The sequence below is a fragment of the Cherax quadricarinatus genome, chromosome 7 (assembly GCF_038502225.1).
Source record: "Cherax quadricarinatus isolate ZL_2023a chromosome 7, ASM3850222v1, whole genome shotgun sequence".
In the NCBI taxonomy this organism is placed as follows: Eukaryota; Metazoa; Arthropoda; class Malacostraca; order Decapoda; family Parastacidae; genus Cherax; species Cherax quadricarinatus.
Genome location: NC_091298.1, coordinates 50,979,302 through 50,995,268, shown reverse-complemented (window position 1 = coordinate 50,995,268; position 15,967 = coordinate 50,979,302). Strand labels below are relative to the sequence as shown.

The window sequence follows — 15,967 nt, the reverse complement described above, 5'->3', positions numbered from 1 at the left end:
TGAGTATTCTCTTGCTCAGCAAATAACTTCATCTTTCTTACCCAACATATGAATAATAAATAAAAGTATACATTTTTTGTGAGAACAATAACACTAATGTGATTATGTGCCATGCTTCCTCCTGTATACTTTACTTAAATAATTTACAAAGCTGTATGACACTGTTTTACTCAACCAACAAAACAGTATCATCTACAGATGAAAATACTAAATTTGCATTTTGAACCACTTTGATTTTAGCATTACACAAAAGTCAACAACTGCTACTTTAATAATATGCTGACTATCCATTCAGTATTAAAATTTATCGTACACAGTAATGTAATACTTAATTATTTTCATAGTTTTTTGCCTCACATTCTCTTTCCTAAGTATACTGAAATAGCAACTAAAACTGAAATTATGATAAACAGTACAGCACAGAACTGAAGCATGTGTGAATCATGAATGGTCTAAAACTATTAGTATACTCTAATAAAAATGCAGAAGTTATGTAACTCCCTCCTTTGGCCTCTAATTCCAAAAGGAAGGTTATTCAAATTTTTTTTATAAATAAATGGTTATATGAATAAACAGTAGGATGGACAAGAGGCTCAAACCACGGTCCCAAAATCGACAGGTCCGTCACTCTATCGCCTCAGCTACCGGGTTTCTAATAGGAAAGATTTGGATCTAGTACTTACTGCACTATGATAAGAATATCACAGTAAGACAGAGTTTAATCTCAAACATAAAATATCCATCCAGTTAAAATGTTAAGCTATAAAGATTTATGGACTTTTTCTATAGATGATAATCTTAATTCAAAACTGTTTTCCCTTTATTTTCTTCTGTGGGTGATAAGTAGCCTTGGAAAGATAGATTTCCCTTTTTCTTTCTATGGATGATCAGTAACCTTGAAAAGATAGTTTTACCTTTATTTTCTTCTGTACAACTTAAAATAAGAAGTTGCATGGTTTACCTTTAATTTAGTGTAAATAAATAAAAGGTATCTAAGGCCCATTAAAATACATCTTAACAGTTACATGACGACACCATACATTATGTAAGACAAGAGTCTTATTACATTGACTTACCATATCCCTGCCCTTGCAGGAAGAGACGGAAGGCTTCCACCACTTTGCCTGGAGCTTCATCTATCACCAGTCCACAGTCCTGGATCTGATGATGACAAAGAAATAAAGATTCCAGTTGATCCTTAATCCTTCACAATTTGAATGTCTGGATTTCAATCAAAGAAGTGGGGAAAAAGGAATGGAAAGGAGATATGGAAGGGTCAAAGTATCTTCATTGTGTGAGTTAGTTTATGGTCTCCTGTAAAAAAAATCTACAACATAAACAATGCTGGAAAGCAAGGTAGTATATTTACAAGATGATGATCCAAAATTGAAGGTAGACAGCAATCGACCAGGAAGGTACTACTGTCCTGCCAAGCGAGTGTAAAACGGAAGCCTCTAATTGTTTTACATGATGGTAGGATTGCTGGTGTCTTTGACCAGGAAGGTACTACTGTCCTGCCAAGCGAGTGTAAAACGGAAGCCTCTAATTGTTTTACATGATGGTAGGATTGCTGGTGTCTTTTTTCTGTCTCAAACATGCAAGGTTTCAGGTATGTCTTGCTACTTCTACTTTCACTTAGGTCACACTACGCATGCATGTATGAGCATATATATACACCTCCCTCTGGGTTTTCTTACAATCTAATTATTATATTCATGGAGAAATACTAAACCAACAGGAGGGGAGAAGTGAATTATGTAGTAATCATGGATGGATAAGGTAGCTCCAGTTCCTTGAATCAAGAGTTCTTTGCCAACTTCAACATGCCCCTTAAAGAACAGAATGACACAATACCAAGATACATAGTAGAGAAGATTTAATGTCTTCAAAAGCTTCTCTCTCCTATGAGTGCATTATTTGTACAATGTTCCATTAGGAGGATTCCCATTACAGAATAAAATAAACAAAAACACTCTGGCATTTTCCTGTGGAACATCCTGTAGTGTGCACAAATGCACACCTCTCACTATAACATCTGGACCCTCAACTTTAGTCTCTCTCCACAAGCAGTACTGTGATGCTGCTGAAGGGCTCTCGATTCATGGAATTAGAGCTACCCTTCAATGGGTCAAACCTGATTACCTCTTATTTTACAGCACTGTATAAACTCTATGGGTTTATTGCTTTTCTTATTTATTATTATTATTATCACACTGGCCGATTCCCACCAAGGCAGGGTGGCCCGAAAAAGAAAAACTTTCACCATCATTCACTCCATCACTGTCTTGCCAGAAGGGTGCTTTACACTACAGTTTTTAAACTGCAACATTAACACCCCTCCTTCAGAGTGCAGGCACTGTACTTCCCATCTCCAGGACTCAAGTCCGGCCTGCCGGTTTCCCTGAACCCCTTCATAAATGTTACTTTGCTCACACTCCAACAGCACGTCAAGTATTAAAAACCATTTGTCTCCATTCACTCCTATCAAACACGCTCACGCATGCCTGCTGGAAGTCCAAGCCCCTCGCACACAAAACCTCCTTTACCCCCTCCCTCCAGCCTTTCCTAGGCCGACCCCTACCCCGCCTTCCTTCCACTACAGACTGATACACTCTTGAAGTCTTGAAGTCACTCTGTTTCGCTCCATTCTCTCTACATGACCGAACCACCTCAACAACCCTTCCTAAGCCCTCTCGACAACAGTTTTGGTAATCCCGCACCTCCTCCTAACTTCCAAACTATGAATTCTCTGCATTATATTCACACCACACGTTGCCCTCAGACATGACATCTCCACTGCCTCCAGCCTTCTCGCTGCAACATTCATCACCCATGCTTCACACCCATATAAGAGCGTTGGTAAAACTATACTCTCATACATTCTTCTCTTTGCCTCCAAGGACAAAGTTCTTTGTCTCCACAGACTCCTAAGTGCACCACTCACCCTTTTCCCCTCATCAATTCTATGATTCACCTCATCTTTCATAGACCCATCCGCTGACACGTCCACTCCCAAATATCTAAATACATTCACCTCCTCCATACTCTCTCTCTCCAATCTGATATCCAATCTTTCATCACCTAATCTTTTTGTTATCCTCATAACCTTACTCTTTCCTGTATTCACTTTTAATTTTCTTCTTTTGCACACCCTACCAAATTCATCCACCAATCTCTGCAACTTCTCTTCAGAATCTCCCAAGAGCACAGTGTCATCAGCAAAGAGCAACTGTGACAACTCCCACTTTGTGTGATTATCTTTAAACTCCACGCCTCTTGCCAAGACCCTCGCATTTACTTCTCTTACAACCCCATCTATAAATATATTAAACAATCACGGTGACATCACACATCCTTGTCTAAGGCCTACTTTTACTGGGAAATAATTTCCCTCTTTCCTACATACTCTAACTTGAGCCTCACTATCCTTGTAAAAACTTTTCACTGCTTTCAGTAACCTACCTCCTACACCATACACTTGCAACATCTGCCACATTGCCCCCCTATCCACCCTGTCATACGCCTTTTCCAAATCCATAAATGCCACAAAGACCTCTTTAGCCTTGTCTAAATACTGTTCACTTATATGTTTCACTGTAAACACCTGGTCCACACACCCCCTACCTTTCCTAAAGCCTCCTTGTTCATCTGCTATCCTATTCTCCGTCTTACTCTTAATTCTTTCAATAATAACTCTACCATACACTTTACCAGGTATACTCAACAGACTTATCCCCCTATAATTTTTGCACTCTCTTTTGTGCCCTTTGCCTTTATACAAAGGAACTATGCATGCTCTCTGCCAATCCCTAGGTACCTTACCCTCTTCCATACATTTATTAAATAATTGCACCAACCACTCCAAAACTATATCCCCACCTGCTTTTAACATTTTTATCTTTATCCCATCAATCCCGGCTTCCTTACCCCCTTTCATTTTACCTACTGCCTCACGAACTTCCCCCACACTCACAACTGGCTCTTCCTCACTCCTACAAGATGTTATTCCTCCTTGCCCTATACACGAAATCACAGCTTCCCTATCTTCATCAACATTTAACAATTCCTCAAAATATTCCCTCCATCTTCCCAATACCTCTAACTCTCCATTTAATAACTCTCCTCTCCTATTTTTAACTGACAAATCCATTTGTTCTCTAGGCTTTCTTAACTTGTTAATCTCACTCCAAAACTTTTTCTTATTTTCAACAAAATTTGTTGATAACATCTCACCCACTCTCTCATTTGCTCTCTTTTTACATTGCTTCACCATTCTCTTAACCTCTCTCTTTTTCTCCATATACTCTTCCCTCCTTGCATCACTTCTACTTTGTAAAAACTTCTCATATGCTAACTTTTTCTCCCTTACTGCTCTCTTTACATCATCATTCCACCAATTGCTCCTCTTCCCTCCTGCACCCACTTTCCTGTAACCACAAACTTCTGCTGAAGACTCTAACACTACATTTTTAAACCTACCCCATACCTCTTCGACCCCATTTCCTATGCTCTCCTTAGCCCATCTATCCTCCAATAGCTGTTTATATCTTACCCTAACTGCCTCCTCTTTTAGTTTATAAACCTTCACCTCTCTCTTCCCTGATGCTTCTATTCTCCTTGTATCCCATCTACCTTTTACTCTCAGTGTAGCTACAACTAGAAAGTGATCTGATATATCTGTGGCCCCTCTATAAACATGTACATCCTGAAGTCTACTCAACAGTCTTTTATCCACCAGTACATAATCCAACAAACTATTGTCATTATGCCCTACATCATATCTTGTATACTTATTTATCCTCTTTCTTAAAATATGTATTACCTATAACTAAACCCCTTTCTATACAAAGTTCAATCAAAGGGCTCCCATTATCATTTACACCTGGCACCCCAAACTTACCTACCACACCCTCTTTAAAAGTTTCTCCTACTTTAGCATTCAGATCCCCTACTGATTACATCATAAGTATACACCTGGGTATCTTTTTTTGAGGGTGATTAACCAATCAGTGATTTTTACAAATTCAGTGCAGAGATATATACAGGAGACAGTGGATGATGGGTCAATCATTGGCAAAAAAATCTTCAAAATAAAGATCCCCAGGTGTTGTACATATTTTTAATCCATCAATAATAATAGAAAAAAATGGTAAAAAGATGCATACTGCAGAAGACTTCTATCAGTACAATGACAAAGCTTCGTGTGTAGGTGAGACACTTTTGCTGTACAATTTTTTTTTTTGAAGCTAAATGGTTCAAAGAACCGACGGAATGACAAATTTAGACACTTGAGCAACACTTGGCATTGAGGGTCTGATTATCTCTAACTACTGATCTTCAACCATTCTTTGCATAGGGCTAAGGAAGCCACTGGTTGGTGAAATATTTCCACAATAACGATACCCAAGTGTTGCACAAGTGTCTAATTCATCATGTATTTTCTTTACCACTTGTCAGCTATGGCCATTTACCAATAAATAAGAGTGCCTGAATATGCAAACTTACCTTCATCCATGTTGCTAGTGTAGGGTCCAGTCTTCCATTGAAGGTCACAGTGTCCTCAATATGAGGAGAATGATTGGCGGTAATATTGAGCACCTGGCACCGGATCATGCGAACATCCTGTGAGAAAGATTGGCTTTACCTGATACAGTACAATATTTGAAAAATAATCTTGCCATCAAGCTCAACAAAGTTGATGCTAATCTTATCAGATCTATGGAAGAATTTAAAAAAAAAAAAAATAAAAAAATAAAGTATCACAAATCAGAACTTCTGAAATAATTTTTTTTTTTTTTTGTAGAACCTGAAAAAAGCATCAAAATTTGGGAATAAACTTTTGTATATGGTCTTTTAGTATATGTGTAATATCCTCAAACTGTGTTGGTAAAAATTGGTAAAGTCATTTTTATTAAAGTGCCCTGTGGCCTGGTGGCAAACGCTCTCACTTCACACGGTGAGGATTCGGGTTTGATTCCTGGCCAAGGGGTGGAAACATTGGACGCGTTTCCTTACACCGGTTTTAAGTGCTTTTGTAAACATATTTTTGGGGGGTCTGAAACAGATTGATCTAATTTTCATTATTCCTTATGGGAACAAATTCGTTCAGTATCGGCACTCGAATAGCCTTCTGTAACGAATTAAGCTCATAACTCAAGGTACCATTGTGGTAGTATGCCATTGATGTCAGCTAGGCCTGTATACCTTGTACATGTACTTGTAGTAATTAAATATATTATTATTAAGAATATTATTTTTGTAAGTTAGGACTAAGGATTAATATTATACTGTGTTCCTTGGTTATTTTTTTTTTTTCAACAAGTCGGCCGTCTCCCACCAAGGCAGGGTGACCCAACAAGAAAGAAAATCCCCAAAAAGAAAATACTTTCATCATTCAACACTTTCACCTCACTCACACATAATCACTGTTTTTGTGGAGGTGTCCAGAATACAACAGTTTACAAGTATATTTTTTTTTTTTTTTTTCAACAAGTCGGCCGTCTCCCACCGAGGCAGGGTGACCCAAAAAAGAAAGAAAATCCCCAAAAAGAAAATACTTTCATCATCATTCAACACTTTCACCACACTCGCACATTATCACTGTTTTTGCAGAGGTGCTCAGAATACAACAGTCTAGAAGCATACACATATAAAGATACACAACATATCCCTCCAAACTGCCAATATCCCAAACCCCTCCTTTAAAGTGCAGGCACTGTACTTCCCATTTCCAGGACTCAAGTCCGACTATATGAAAATAACCGGTTTCCCTGAATCAAGTATATATATGTATAAAAATACACAACATATCCCTCCAAACTGCCAATATCCCGAACCCCCTCCTTTAGAGTGCAGGCATCGTACTTCCCATTTCCAGGACTCAAATTCAGTTATATGTTTATCAAATCCATTGATTGTTAGTACTGGATTGTATATGAATGTGTTAATTTTATATAAATTTTTTACATTTATATCATGGACATATATGGATTTTTTTTTTATTTTGGAAGCTGGTGATTAGATTTGAAATTAAAATTTAATTTAGTTTCTCTTTTTCATCAACTGCACTGACTTAATTATATCATTATTGTTTGATGCCAAGTCTGGCATTCACATACTGCTTTTTAATTTTTATAGAGAACTGTTTAAGTTCATAATGAAGATTAAATTTAAGAAGTTTAGGATTATAAATGTATATGTAATGACTCTGGAGTGTGAGCAAGGTCACATTTATGAAGGGAATCAGGAAAACCAGTTGACAGACTTGAGTCCAGGAGGTGGAAGGTACAGAGCCTACACTCTGAAGGAGGGGTGATCATGATGTGGTTCTGAGGGCTATCCAAGATAACAAATGAATGAATGAAGATTAATGTGTTAACTTTTTTTTTTTTTTTTTTTTTTTTTTTGGGGGGGGGGGGGGGGGGTTCCCAACCTTGGTGGTAGATACCCAGAATTAAAAAGAAATAAATCTTTTCTGTCTGTATCTGTTCATCTGTGTCAAGTGAACAGAGGGAAACTGACAGTAGGTGGCACGTGGCATTCATCCATTACTTATGAATCTGGAGTGCCACTGCTACAGACAAAAAACATAAATGATCAGTTGTTTGTTTCAGTGTATGAAGCTGGGGCAATAGTATTTACTGAGTGTTATGCAAATTCTATTTGGCTATACAAATTTACTGCCATTTATAGGAAGGTAGTACAATAACTTGTAAAAAAAAATTTTTTTAACACATTGGCCGTTTCCCACTGAGGCTGAATGACCTGAAAAAGGAAAAATACTTTCATCATCACTCACTCCATCACTGTCTTGCCAGAGGTGTGCTGATACTACAGTTCAAGAACTGCAATATATCAATACCCCTCCTACAGAGTACAGACACTGTACTTTCCACCTCTAGGACTCAAGTTTTGAGTTTACAAAACATGCTAATTTTTTGTAGAATGATGTTTGGTTATTTGTGGCATTATCACATTTTAAGCATAAATCAGGCAATTAAAGCAGAATAGATGATTATTTCAATTAATACTTTATTGAATATTTTTTTTTTTTTATTATTATCACACTGGCCAATTCCCACCAAGGCAGGGTGGCCCGAAAAAGAAAAACTTTCATCATCATTCACTCCATCACTGTCTTGCCAGAAGGGTGCTTTACACTACAGTTTTTAAACTGCAACATTAACACCCCTCCTTCAGAGTGCAGGCACTGTACTTCCCATCTCCAGGACTCAAGTCTGGCCTGCCAGTTTCCCTGAACCCCTTCATAAATGTTACTTTGCTCACACTCCAACAGCACGTCAAGTATTAAAAACCATTTGTCTCCATTCACTCCTATCAAACACGCTCACGCATGCCTGCTAGAAGTCCAAGCCCCTCGCACACAAAACCTCCTTTACCCCCTCCCTCCAACTTTTCCTAGGCCGACCCCTACCCCGCCTTCCTTCCACTACAGACTGATACACTCTTGAAGTCACTCTGTTTCGCTCCATTCTCTCTACATGTCCGAACCACCTCAACAACCCTTCCTCAGCCCTCTGGACAACAGTTTTGGTAATCCCACACCTCCTCCTAACTTCCAAACTACGAATTCTCTGCATTATATTCACACCACACATTGCCCTAAGACATGACATCTCCACTGCCTCCAGCCTTCTCCTCGCTGCAACATTCATCACCCATGCTTCACACCCATATAAGAGCGTTGGTAAAACTATACTCTCATACATTCCCCTCTTTGCCTCCAAGGACAAAGTTCTTTGTCTCCACAGACTCTTAAGTGCACCACTCACCCTTTTCCCCTCATCAATTCTATGATTCACCTCATGTTTCATAGACCCATCCGCTGACACGTCCACTCCCAAATATCTGAATACATTCACCTCCTCCATACTCTCTCCCTCCAATCTGATATCCAATCTTTCATCACCTAATCTTTTTGTTATCCTCATAACCTTACTCTTTCCTGTATTCACTTTTAATTTTCTTCTTTTGCATACCCTACCAAATTCATCCACCAATCTCTTACAAATATATTGAATAATGTATAGTTTGCCTAAAAAATTCACAGGGGGGGGGATTATCATTCCATGTGCAACTCAATCTTATTGACATTTGTTATGCCAATACCACTGGCCAGCCTCAGAAAATGTATTCTTGTTTAGGATACAGCAAAATATTAGATTTACTTCCCAATAAATACTAACATTTAGTTATTCTTACCTTCTTCTTGTTGGGGTCAAGCTCTCGCACAATGCCCAGATCAGTGCGGCGAATATAGGAATCAACAAGAAGGCCAAGATTGGTGGCATTTAGTGCCTTCTCAAAGTGCTGTCGATATACAGTTACCAGGTCTTGATTGCATTCCTCTCTCTTGCCTAAAATAATGATGAAGCATTGCTAGTAATAAGAACCAACATGATATGCAAACTTTCATAAAAATACCTAAAAACAGTACAGTGGACTCCCGACTTATGATATTAATTCGTTCCAGAAGGTTGTTCGGGTGCCGTTACCGAACAAATTTGCTCCCATAAGGAATACTATTGTAAATTAGATTAGTCTATTTCAGACCCCCAAAAATACACTTACATAATTGTTCGAGTTGGGAGCTGATTGTAAGCCAGGGGTCCACTGTACATAACAAAAAATATAAAAATAATTTGTAATAGACCTACTACATCCATAAAATAGTACAGTGGACCCCCGGATAACGATCAGCTCCCAACTCGACCAATTATGTAAGTTTATTTTTGTAAGTGCTTTTGTAGGTGTATTTTTAGGGGTCTGAAATGGACTAATCTAATTCACAATATTTCTTATGGGAACAAATTTGGTCTATAACGGCACCCAAACAGACTTCTGGATTGAAATAATATCGTTATGCGGGGGTCCACTGTATTTTAATGCATTTTTTACTAATGCTCAGATGTTCATCCTTACAGTACTTTCTGCAATACCTTGTATAAGCTTAGCATTCAGATGATAATTTGGATGTTGCATGGTTTAGACTATTCAGTACAAGAATTTTAGCATATTAATATGCCACCAACACTGGCTCATGAGACATATCTATACGGCACCAACAGTGAAAGGGTTAAGGTGAATATAATCCAGGTTATTTGTAAGGTCAATATAATCCAGAATATTTTTAAGATGTTCTAGGTAGTAGGTTGGTAGACAGCAACCGCCCAGGGAGGTACTACCGTCCTGCCAAGTGAGTGTAAAACGGAAACCTGTAATTGTTTTACATGATGGTAGGATTGCTGGTGTCTTTTTTCTGTCTCATAAACATGCAAGATTTCAGGTATGTCTTGCTACTTCTACTTACACTTAGGTCACACTACACATACATATACAAGCATATATATACACACCCATCTGGGTTTTCTTCTATTTTCTTTCTAGCTCTTGTTCTTGTATATTTCCTTTTATCTCCATGGGGAAGTGGAACAGAATTCTTCCTCCGTAAGCCATGCATGTTGTAAGAGGCGACTAAAATGCCAGGTGCAAGGGGCTAGTAACCCCTTCTCCTGTATAAATTAGTAAATTTTAAAAGAGAAACTTTCGTTTTCCTTTTTGGGCCACCATGCCTTGGTGGGATACGGGCGGTGTGTTGAAAAAAAAAAATATATATATACATACACCCCTCTGGGTTTTCTATTTTCTTATTAGTTCTTGTTTATTTCCTCTTATCTCCATGAGGAAGTGGAACATAATTCTTCCTCTGTAAGTCAAGAATGTCATAAGAGGTGACTAAGATGCCAGGAGCAAGGGGTTAGTAACCCCTTTTCCTATATAAACTACTGAGTTTAAAAAGAGAAACTTTTCTTTTTCTTTTTGGGCCACCCTGCCTCAGTGGGATATGGCCGGTTTGTTGAAAGAAGAATAATTATATCCTCATGGACAACATTCGTATTCTTGTATTTCCAGGTACATAAACAGTTATTTTCTCATTTCTCGTATTCCACATTTATGCCACTTATAATTCTTGAAGTTTTACTTTTTTTTTTTTTTTAACAAACCGGCCGTATCCCACCAAAACAGGGTGGCCCAAAAAGAAAAACGAATGTTTTTCTTTTTAAATTTAGTAATTTGTACAGGAGAAGGGGTCACTAGCCCCTTGCTCCTGGCATTTTAGTCGCCTCTTATGACACGTGTAGCTTACAGAGGAAGAACTCTGTCCCACTTCCCCAAGGAGAAAAGAAGAACTGAACAAGAACTAGTAAGAAAAGAGAAGAAAACCCAGAGGGGTGTGTGTATATATATGCTTGTACATGCATGTGTAGTTTGATACACAAATAACCCACACATAGGAGAGAGGAGCTTAGGATGTTTCTGTCCAAGTCGGACTGAAACGTCGTCATAAGCTCCTCTCTCCTATGTGTGGGTTATTTGTGTATTGTTCCAATCATAATATCATGCCTTTTTGCTATTTATGTATAGTGTGACCTAAGTGCAAGTTGAAGTAGCAAGACATACCTGAAATCTTGCATGTTTATGAGACAGAAAAACAACACCAGCAATCCTACCATCATGTAAAACTATTACAGGCTTCCATTTTACACTCACTTGGCAGGATGGTAGTACCTCCCTGGGCAGTTGTTGTCTACCAACCCACTACCTAGGTCTCACACCTTTTAACTTTGTTAAATTCAGTATTAGGATGTTCAGCTTAATTTCATTCATAACATTAACACTTAGTATGCTTTTGAATATTCTTACTACACCCACGCACATTTAAATCCCCTTTTTTATTACACATAGAAATGGATGATAGCATTTTCCCGGATGATTGCTATATACCAACATACTATTGAACTTAAAGTGCATACAGTATAATGTGAATCTTACCAAAGTGATGCCATAGGAGGTAATCTACAGTGCCTGTTGTCATGGTGCCAGAACGGAGGTGACGAATGTTAAGTTTCTGGTAACCCCATTCAATCCATCCAGCTTGGGTGGACGAGCAATTAACTAGGACCAGAGCATCTACCTGTATAAACGATGAAAATTAGGTAAAGAGGAATTTTAATAAAAAATTTCTTAAAAATATTAGTTGAAAACAATTGATATGAAATCACAAATTCTTAATGGAGAAGTTGCTTTTTCTGTAACTAAAATCTACCTTCTTGCTTTCCTAATTTTTGCTTTTTTTATACATGTATCAGATTAAACCCTATGCACTTAGTGGAATCAGAATAATAATAATAATAATAATAATAATCTTTATTTCAACTAGTAAATGTACAAAGTATACAGGCCTAGCTGACATCATTGATGTACCACTATGTAGAAAGTCCCTTGTTGTGCAGAGCATTTTGGGTAAATTAGGTTAATTTTGTCCCCAGGATGTGACCCACACCAGTTGATTAATGCCCAGGTACCTATTTTAATGATAGTTGAACAGGGACAGCAGGGGTTTTAAGGAAACACATCCTTATGTTTCCACCCATACCAGGAATTGGATCATGGACCTCAATGTGTGACCCAAGTGTACTAGCAATTGAGCTATGGGGCCCAAGCCTCAAGCACTTCAGTCAACCAGTGCCAATCAGCATCCCCCCCCCCTAGCCGACCAATCCTTTTCAACAAGTGGACCTAGAGTAATACGTAACATTATATTCCATTTTAACATAAAATAAAAATGTATTATGGCTATGTCTAATCAGGATTGTAATTTTACACCTCTCTGGCACACTGGTGACAGTGAAAAGCATAATACAAAATAAGTCTTTCCCTGTATAAATGGAGTTCATGTAGGTGCTCCCAAATGGCAGCCAGAGCAAGCTGTCTCAGCACAAATAAATATTATCAAAGCAAGTGGAAATAACCAGTATCAGTTTGACATTCTCATTAAATTATTACTGGCAAAAGACCCCTAAAGGTTCTACAGGCGTCTTGGTAATTAGGAAAACTGGAGAAAGGTGGAAGGAACTAAGTCATGGGCAAACTGTTAAAATACTTCCCACACAGCGTGGCTCATCAGGCCCTGATCCACAGCGAAGCCTTGTTCATAGACTGGGCCACAGTGGCACTGACCCCCGAACACCCTCCAGGTGTACTCCAAGTGTATACAGTCAGCTGCATACAACAAGCTATACAAGGTAAGGGGTGAGAATGGCATGAGCACATCCACACAGGTGACTGTAGATGAGATATGTGTGTGCAATCCTTGACTGACAAATTCATCTCAAGTGATGATTCCTGTTGAAGGAGGAGGAGGGCCAAACACCCACATCCTGCTGAACTCTATACCTTGCTGCTTATTTGTAGGGCCTACTGGTCAAGCTGTAAAACTAACTGGTTCTACAAACCTTATTTGTATGTGCAAATGTGTGTAACTTAGGGATCTGCTGTACAAGTGGTACTTACATCACAAGGGTACTTTGTGGCATATCGTGCTAGGATATTGGCCCCAAGACCCACACCAAATCCAATAAAAGTGCGAAGGTGAAAATGATTCTTGACACATGTGATAGTTTCGGAGAGTTCCTCCATTGTTGGATATACATATCTGAAATAAGAGAGGCCTATCAAAATCTGGAGTTCTAAAACAAATACAATATGACATTAAAGCTGTTATAATAATAATAATAATAATAATAATAATAATAATAATAATAATAATAATAATAATAATTATAATAATTATAATAATAAATAAAAAATAGTAATAAAAAAATAATTATAATTAATAATTAATACTAACTAATAATAATAATAATACACTGTAATAGTACATGAATGTTAGTTGTTGTCCAATACATTTTTTTTGAAAAGTTTATAGTGGTATGTACTCTAACAAAGCTCAAGTGAAAATCTGTTACATATATATTTTTTTTAATCTAAAGCAGTGATTGTGAACTTTAGTAAGAGCAGCACAGAAATCCAGTACCAACATTAGGAATATCAGAGCAACATATGAGTGACTTCAAACCCTAGAACATCACTAGGTGGCCCGGTGGCCTAAGTTCTCACTTCACACATGAAGGGCCCAGGTTTGATTCCCAGCGGGTGGAAACATTTCGACACATTTCCTTACACCTGTCGTCCTGTTCACCTAGCAGCAAATAGGTACCTGGGTGTTAGCCGACCGGTGTGGGTCGCATCCTGGGGACAAGATTGAGGACCCCAATGACGCACTGACTTTCTTGGGTTATCCTGGGTGGCTAACCCTCCGGGATTAAAAATCCGAATGAAATCTTATCTTATCGTATCACATGAATATTTTCCGCTTTCTAACTTAACCCTTTGAGGGTTTCGGCCGTACTAGTACGGCTTACGACCCAGGGTTTTTGACGTACTAGTACGCCTAAATTCTAGTGCCCTCAAATCTAGTGGGAGAAAGCTGGTAGGCCTACATATGAAAGAATGGGTCTATGTGGTCAGTGTGCACAGTATAAAAAAAATCCTGCAGCACACAGTGCATAATGAGAAAAAAAAAAAAACTTGGACCGTGTTTTTGGAATAAAACAGCGACTTTGCACTGTATTTTCGTATGGTATTTATTGTTGTATTCTAATTTTCTTGGTCTCATTTTATAGAATGGAAGACATATTACAGAAATTGAGATGATTTTGACTGGTTTTACAATGAAAAGTACCTTGAAATTGAGCTCAAAGTAGCAGAAATGTTCGATTTTTACCAAAGTTCGAAAGTAAACAAATCATGCCAAGCGTCCAATACACGTCAACTGGCGAGTCTAATACAGTGGATCCCCGGTTAACGATATTTTTTCACTCTAGAAGTATGTTCAGGTGCCAGTACTGACCGAATTTGTTCCCATAAGGAATATTGTGAAGTAGATTAGTCCATTTCAGACCCCCAAACATACACGTACAAACGCACTTACATAAATACACTTACATAATTGGTCACATTCGGAGGTAATCGTTATGCGGGGGTCCACTGTATTCTTTTGCAATGCGGCAATATTATTTATACCATTTTTTACACTAATGCAGTAGTCTGCATAACAGTAAATCTTCTATTTTTTGCGAGAATAAAAATTCAAAGTGGAAAGCAAAAGAATGTAAGAGGGGCCTTGAGACGTGACTAATGAACAAAGGAAATGTCATTTTAGTGCCAGGAATGTCTTTCTTGTTTATTCTGGACCCTATTCGGAAATTGGCATCTTTTGAAATTTGTGTGAAATTGGCAAAATTGCTAAATTCTGACCACTGTACTGGATAGTTAAAATTGGTAAATGGGTGGTTTCTTGCACTCATTCGATGGAAAAAATGGATTTCTAGCGAAATATTCATGTTTTTCGTCGACTAGTGCAGTGGAATTGGCCGAAAATGGGGCTCAAAGTGGGCAAAATCGCCGATGCGTAAACATCGCCGAGACCGCTAACTTCGCGGGAGCATAATTCCGTAAGTTTTCCACCAAATTTCATAATTTTGGTGTCATTATGATCGGGAAAAGATTCTCTATCTTTTCATAAGAAATTTGTCTTTTTTTTTTTAAATTTGGCCAACCCTGAGAACGAGTCTCGGAGAGGGCCTGTCGACCCTCAAAGGGTTAATATCCTTCTTGAATTAACCTTAAGTCAGATCTCTTATAAAGTACATAAAAAATGTGCTTTTTAATTTTGGATGCACTTTTTCAATTTGATTTATCCAAAATACACTGAATAACTAGGTGATTATCCATGTATGCTTGTGGCTTTCATTTGTGCCTAACAATATGTTGTTACATGTCCTGGTTTGCGTATGTTCTCTTGGTTGTCGACCGACAATGTGACTGGCCCAGGTCAGTACAGCCACTACCTCACATGCTGTAAGTATCTCTGAGCTTTTGTTGTGCATCTTCTAAACTTTTTTTTGTTATTTTGCAGTTTTGGTGCAATTATTTTTATTGTGAGATAAACCATCATGGGTCCAAAGAAGGATAAAAAAAATTAAAGCAATAAGAAAAGTTGTAAAAAGCACTGTTGAGATATAGAAAAAAGTCATTAGAAAGT

General features: G+C 38.1%; 1 protein-coding gene across 7 annotated transcripts in view; it reads right to left on the bottom strand.

The window, feature by feature from the left end:
* MESK2 (misexpression suppressor of KSR 2) overlaps positions 1-15,967 on the bottom strand; it is a 541,942-nt gene that overhangs the window by 59,767 nt on the left and 466,208 nt on the right. For all 7 annotated transcript variants that reach the window (XM_070082422.1, XM_053773987.2, XM_053773991.2 and 4 more), the window contains 5 exons: positions 13,375-13,516; positions 11,854-11,995; positions 9,223-9,377; positions 5,506-5,622; positions 1,077-1,161 (listed from right to left, as the gene is read on the bottom strand). In XM_070082422.1, coding sequence (XP_069938523.1) covers positions 1,077-1,161; positions 5,506-5,622; positions 9,223-9,377; positions 11,854-11,995; positions 13,375-13,516 — 641 coding nt within the window. The remainder of the gene's footprint in view (positions 1-1,076; positions 1,162-5,505; positions 5,623-9,222; positions 9,378-11,853; positions 11,996-13,374; positions 13,517-15,967) is intronic.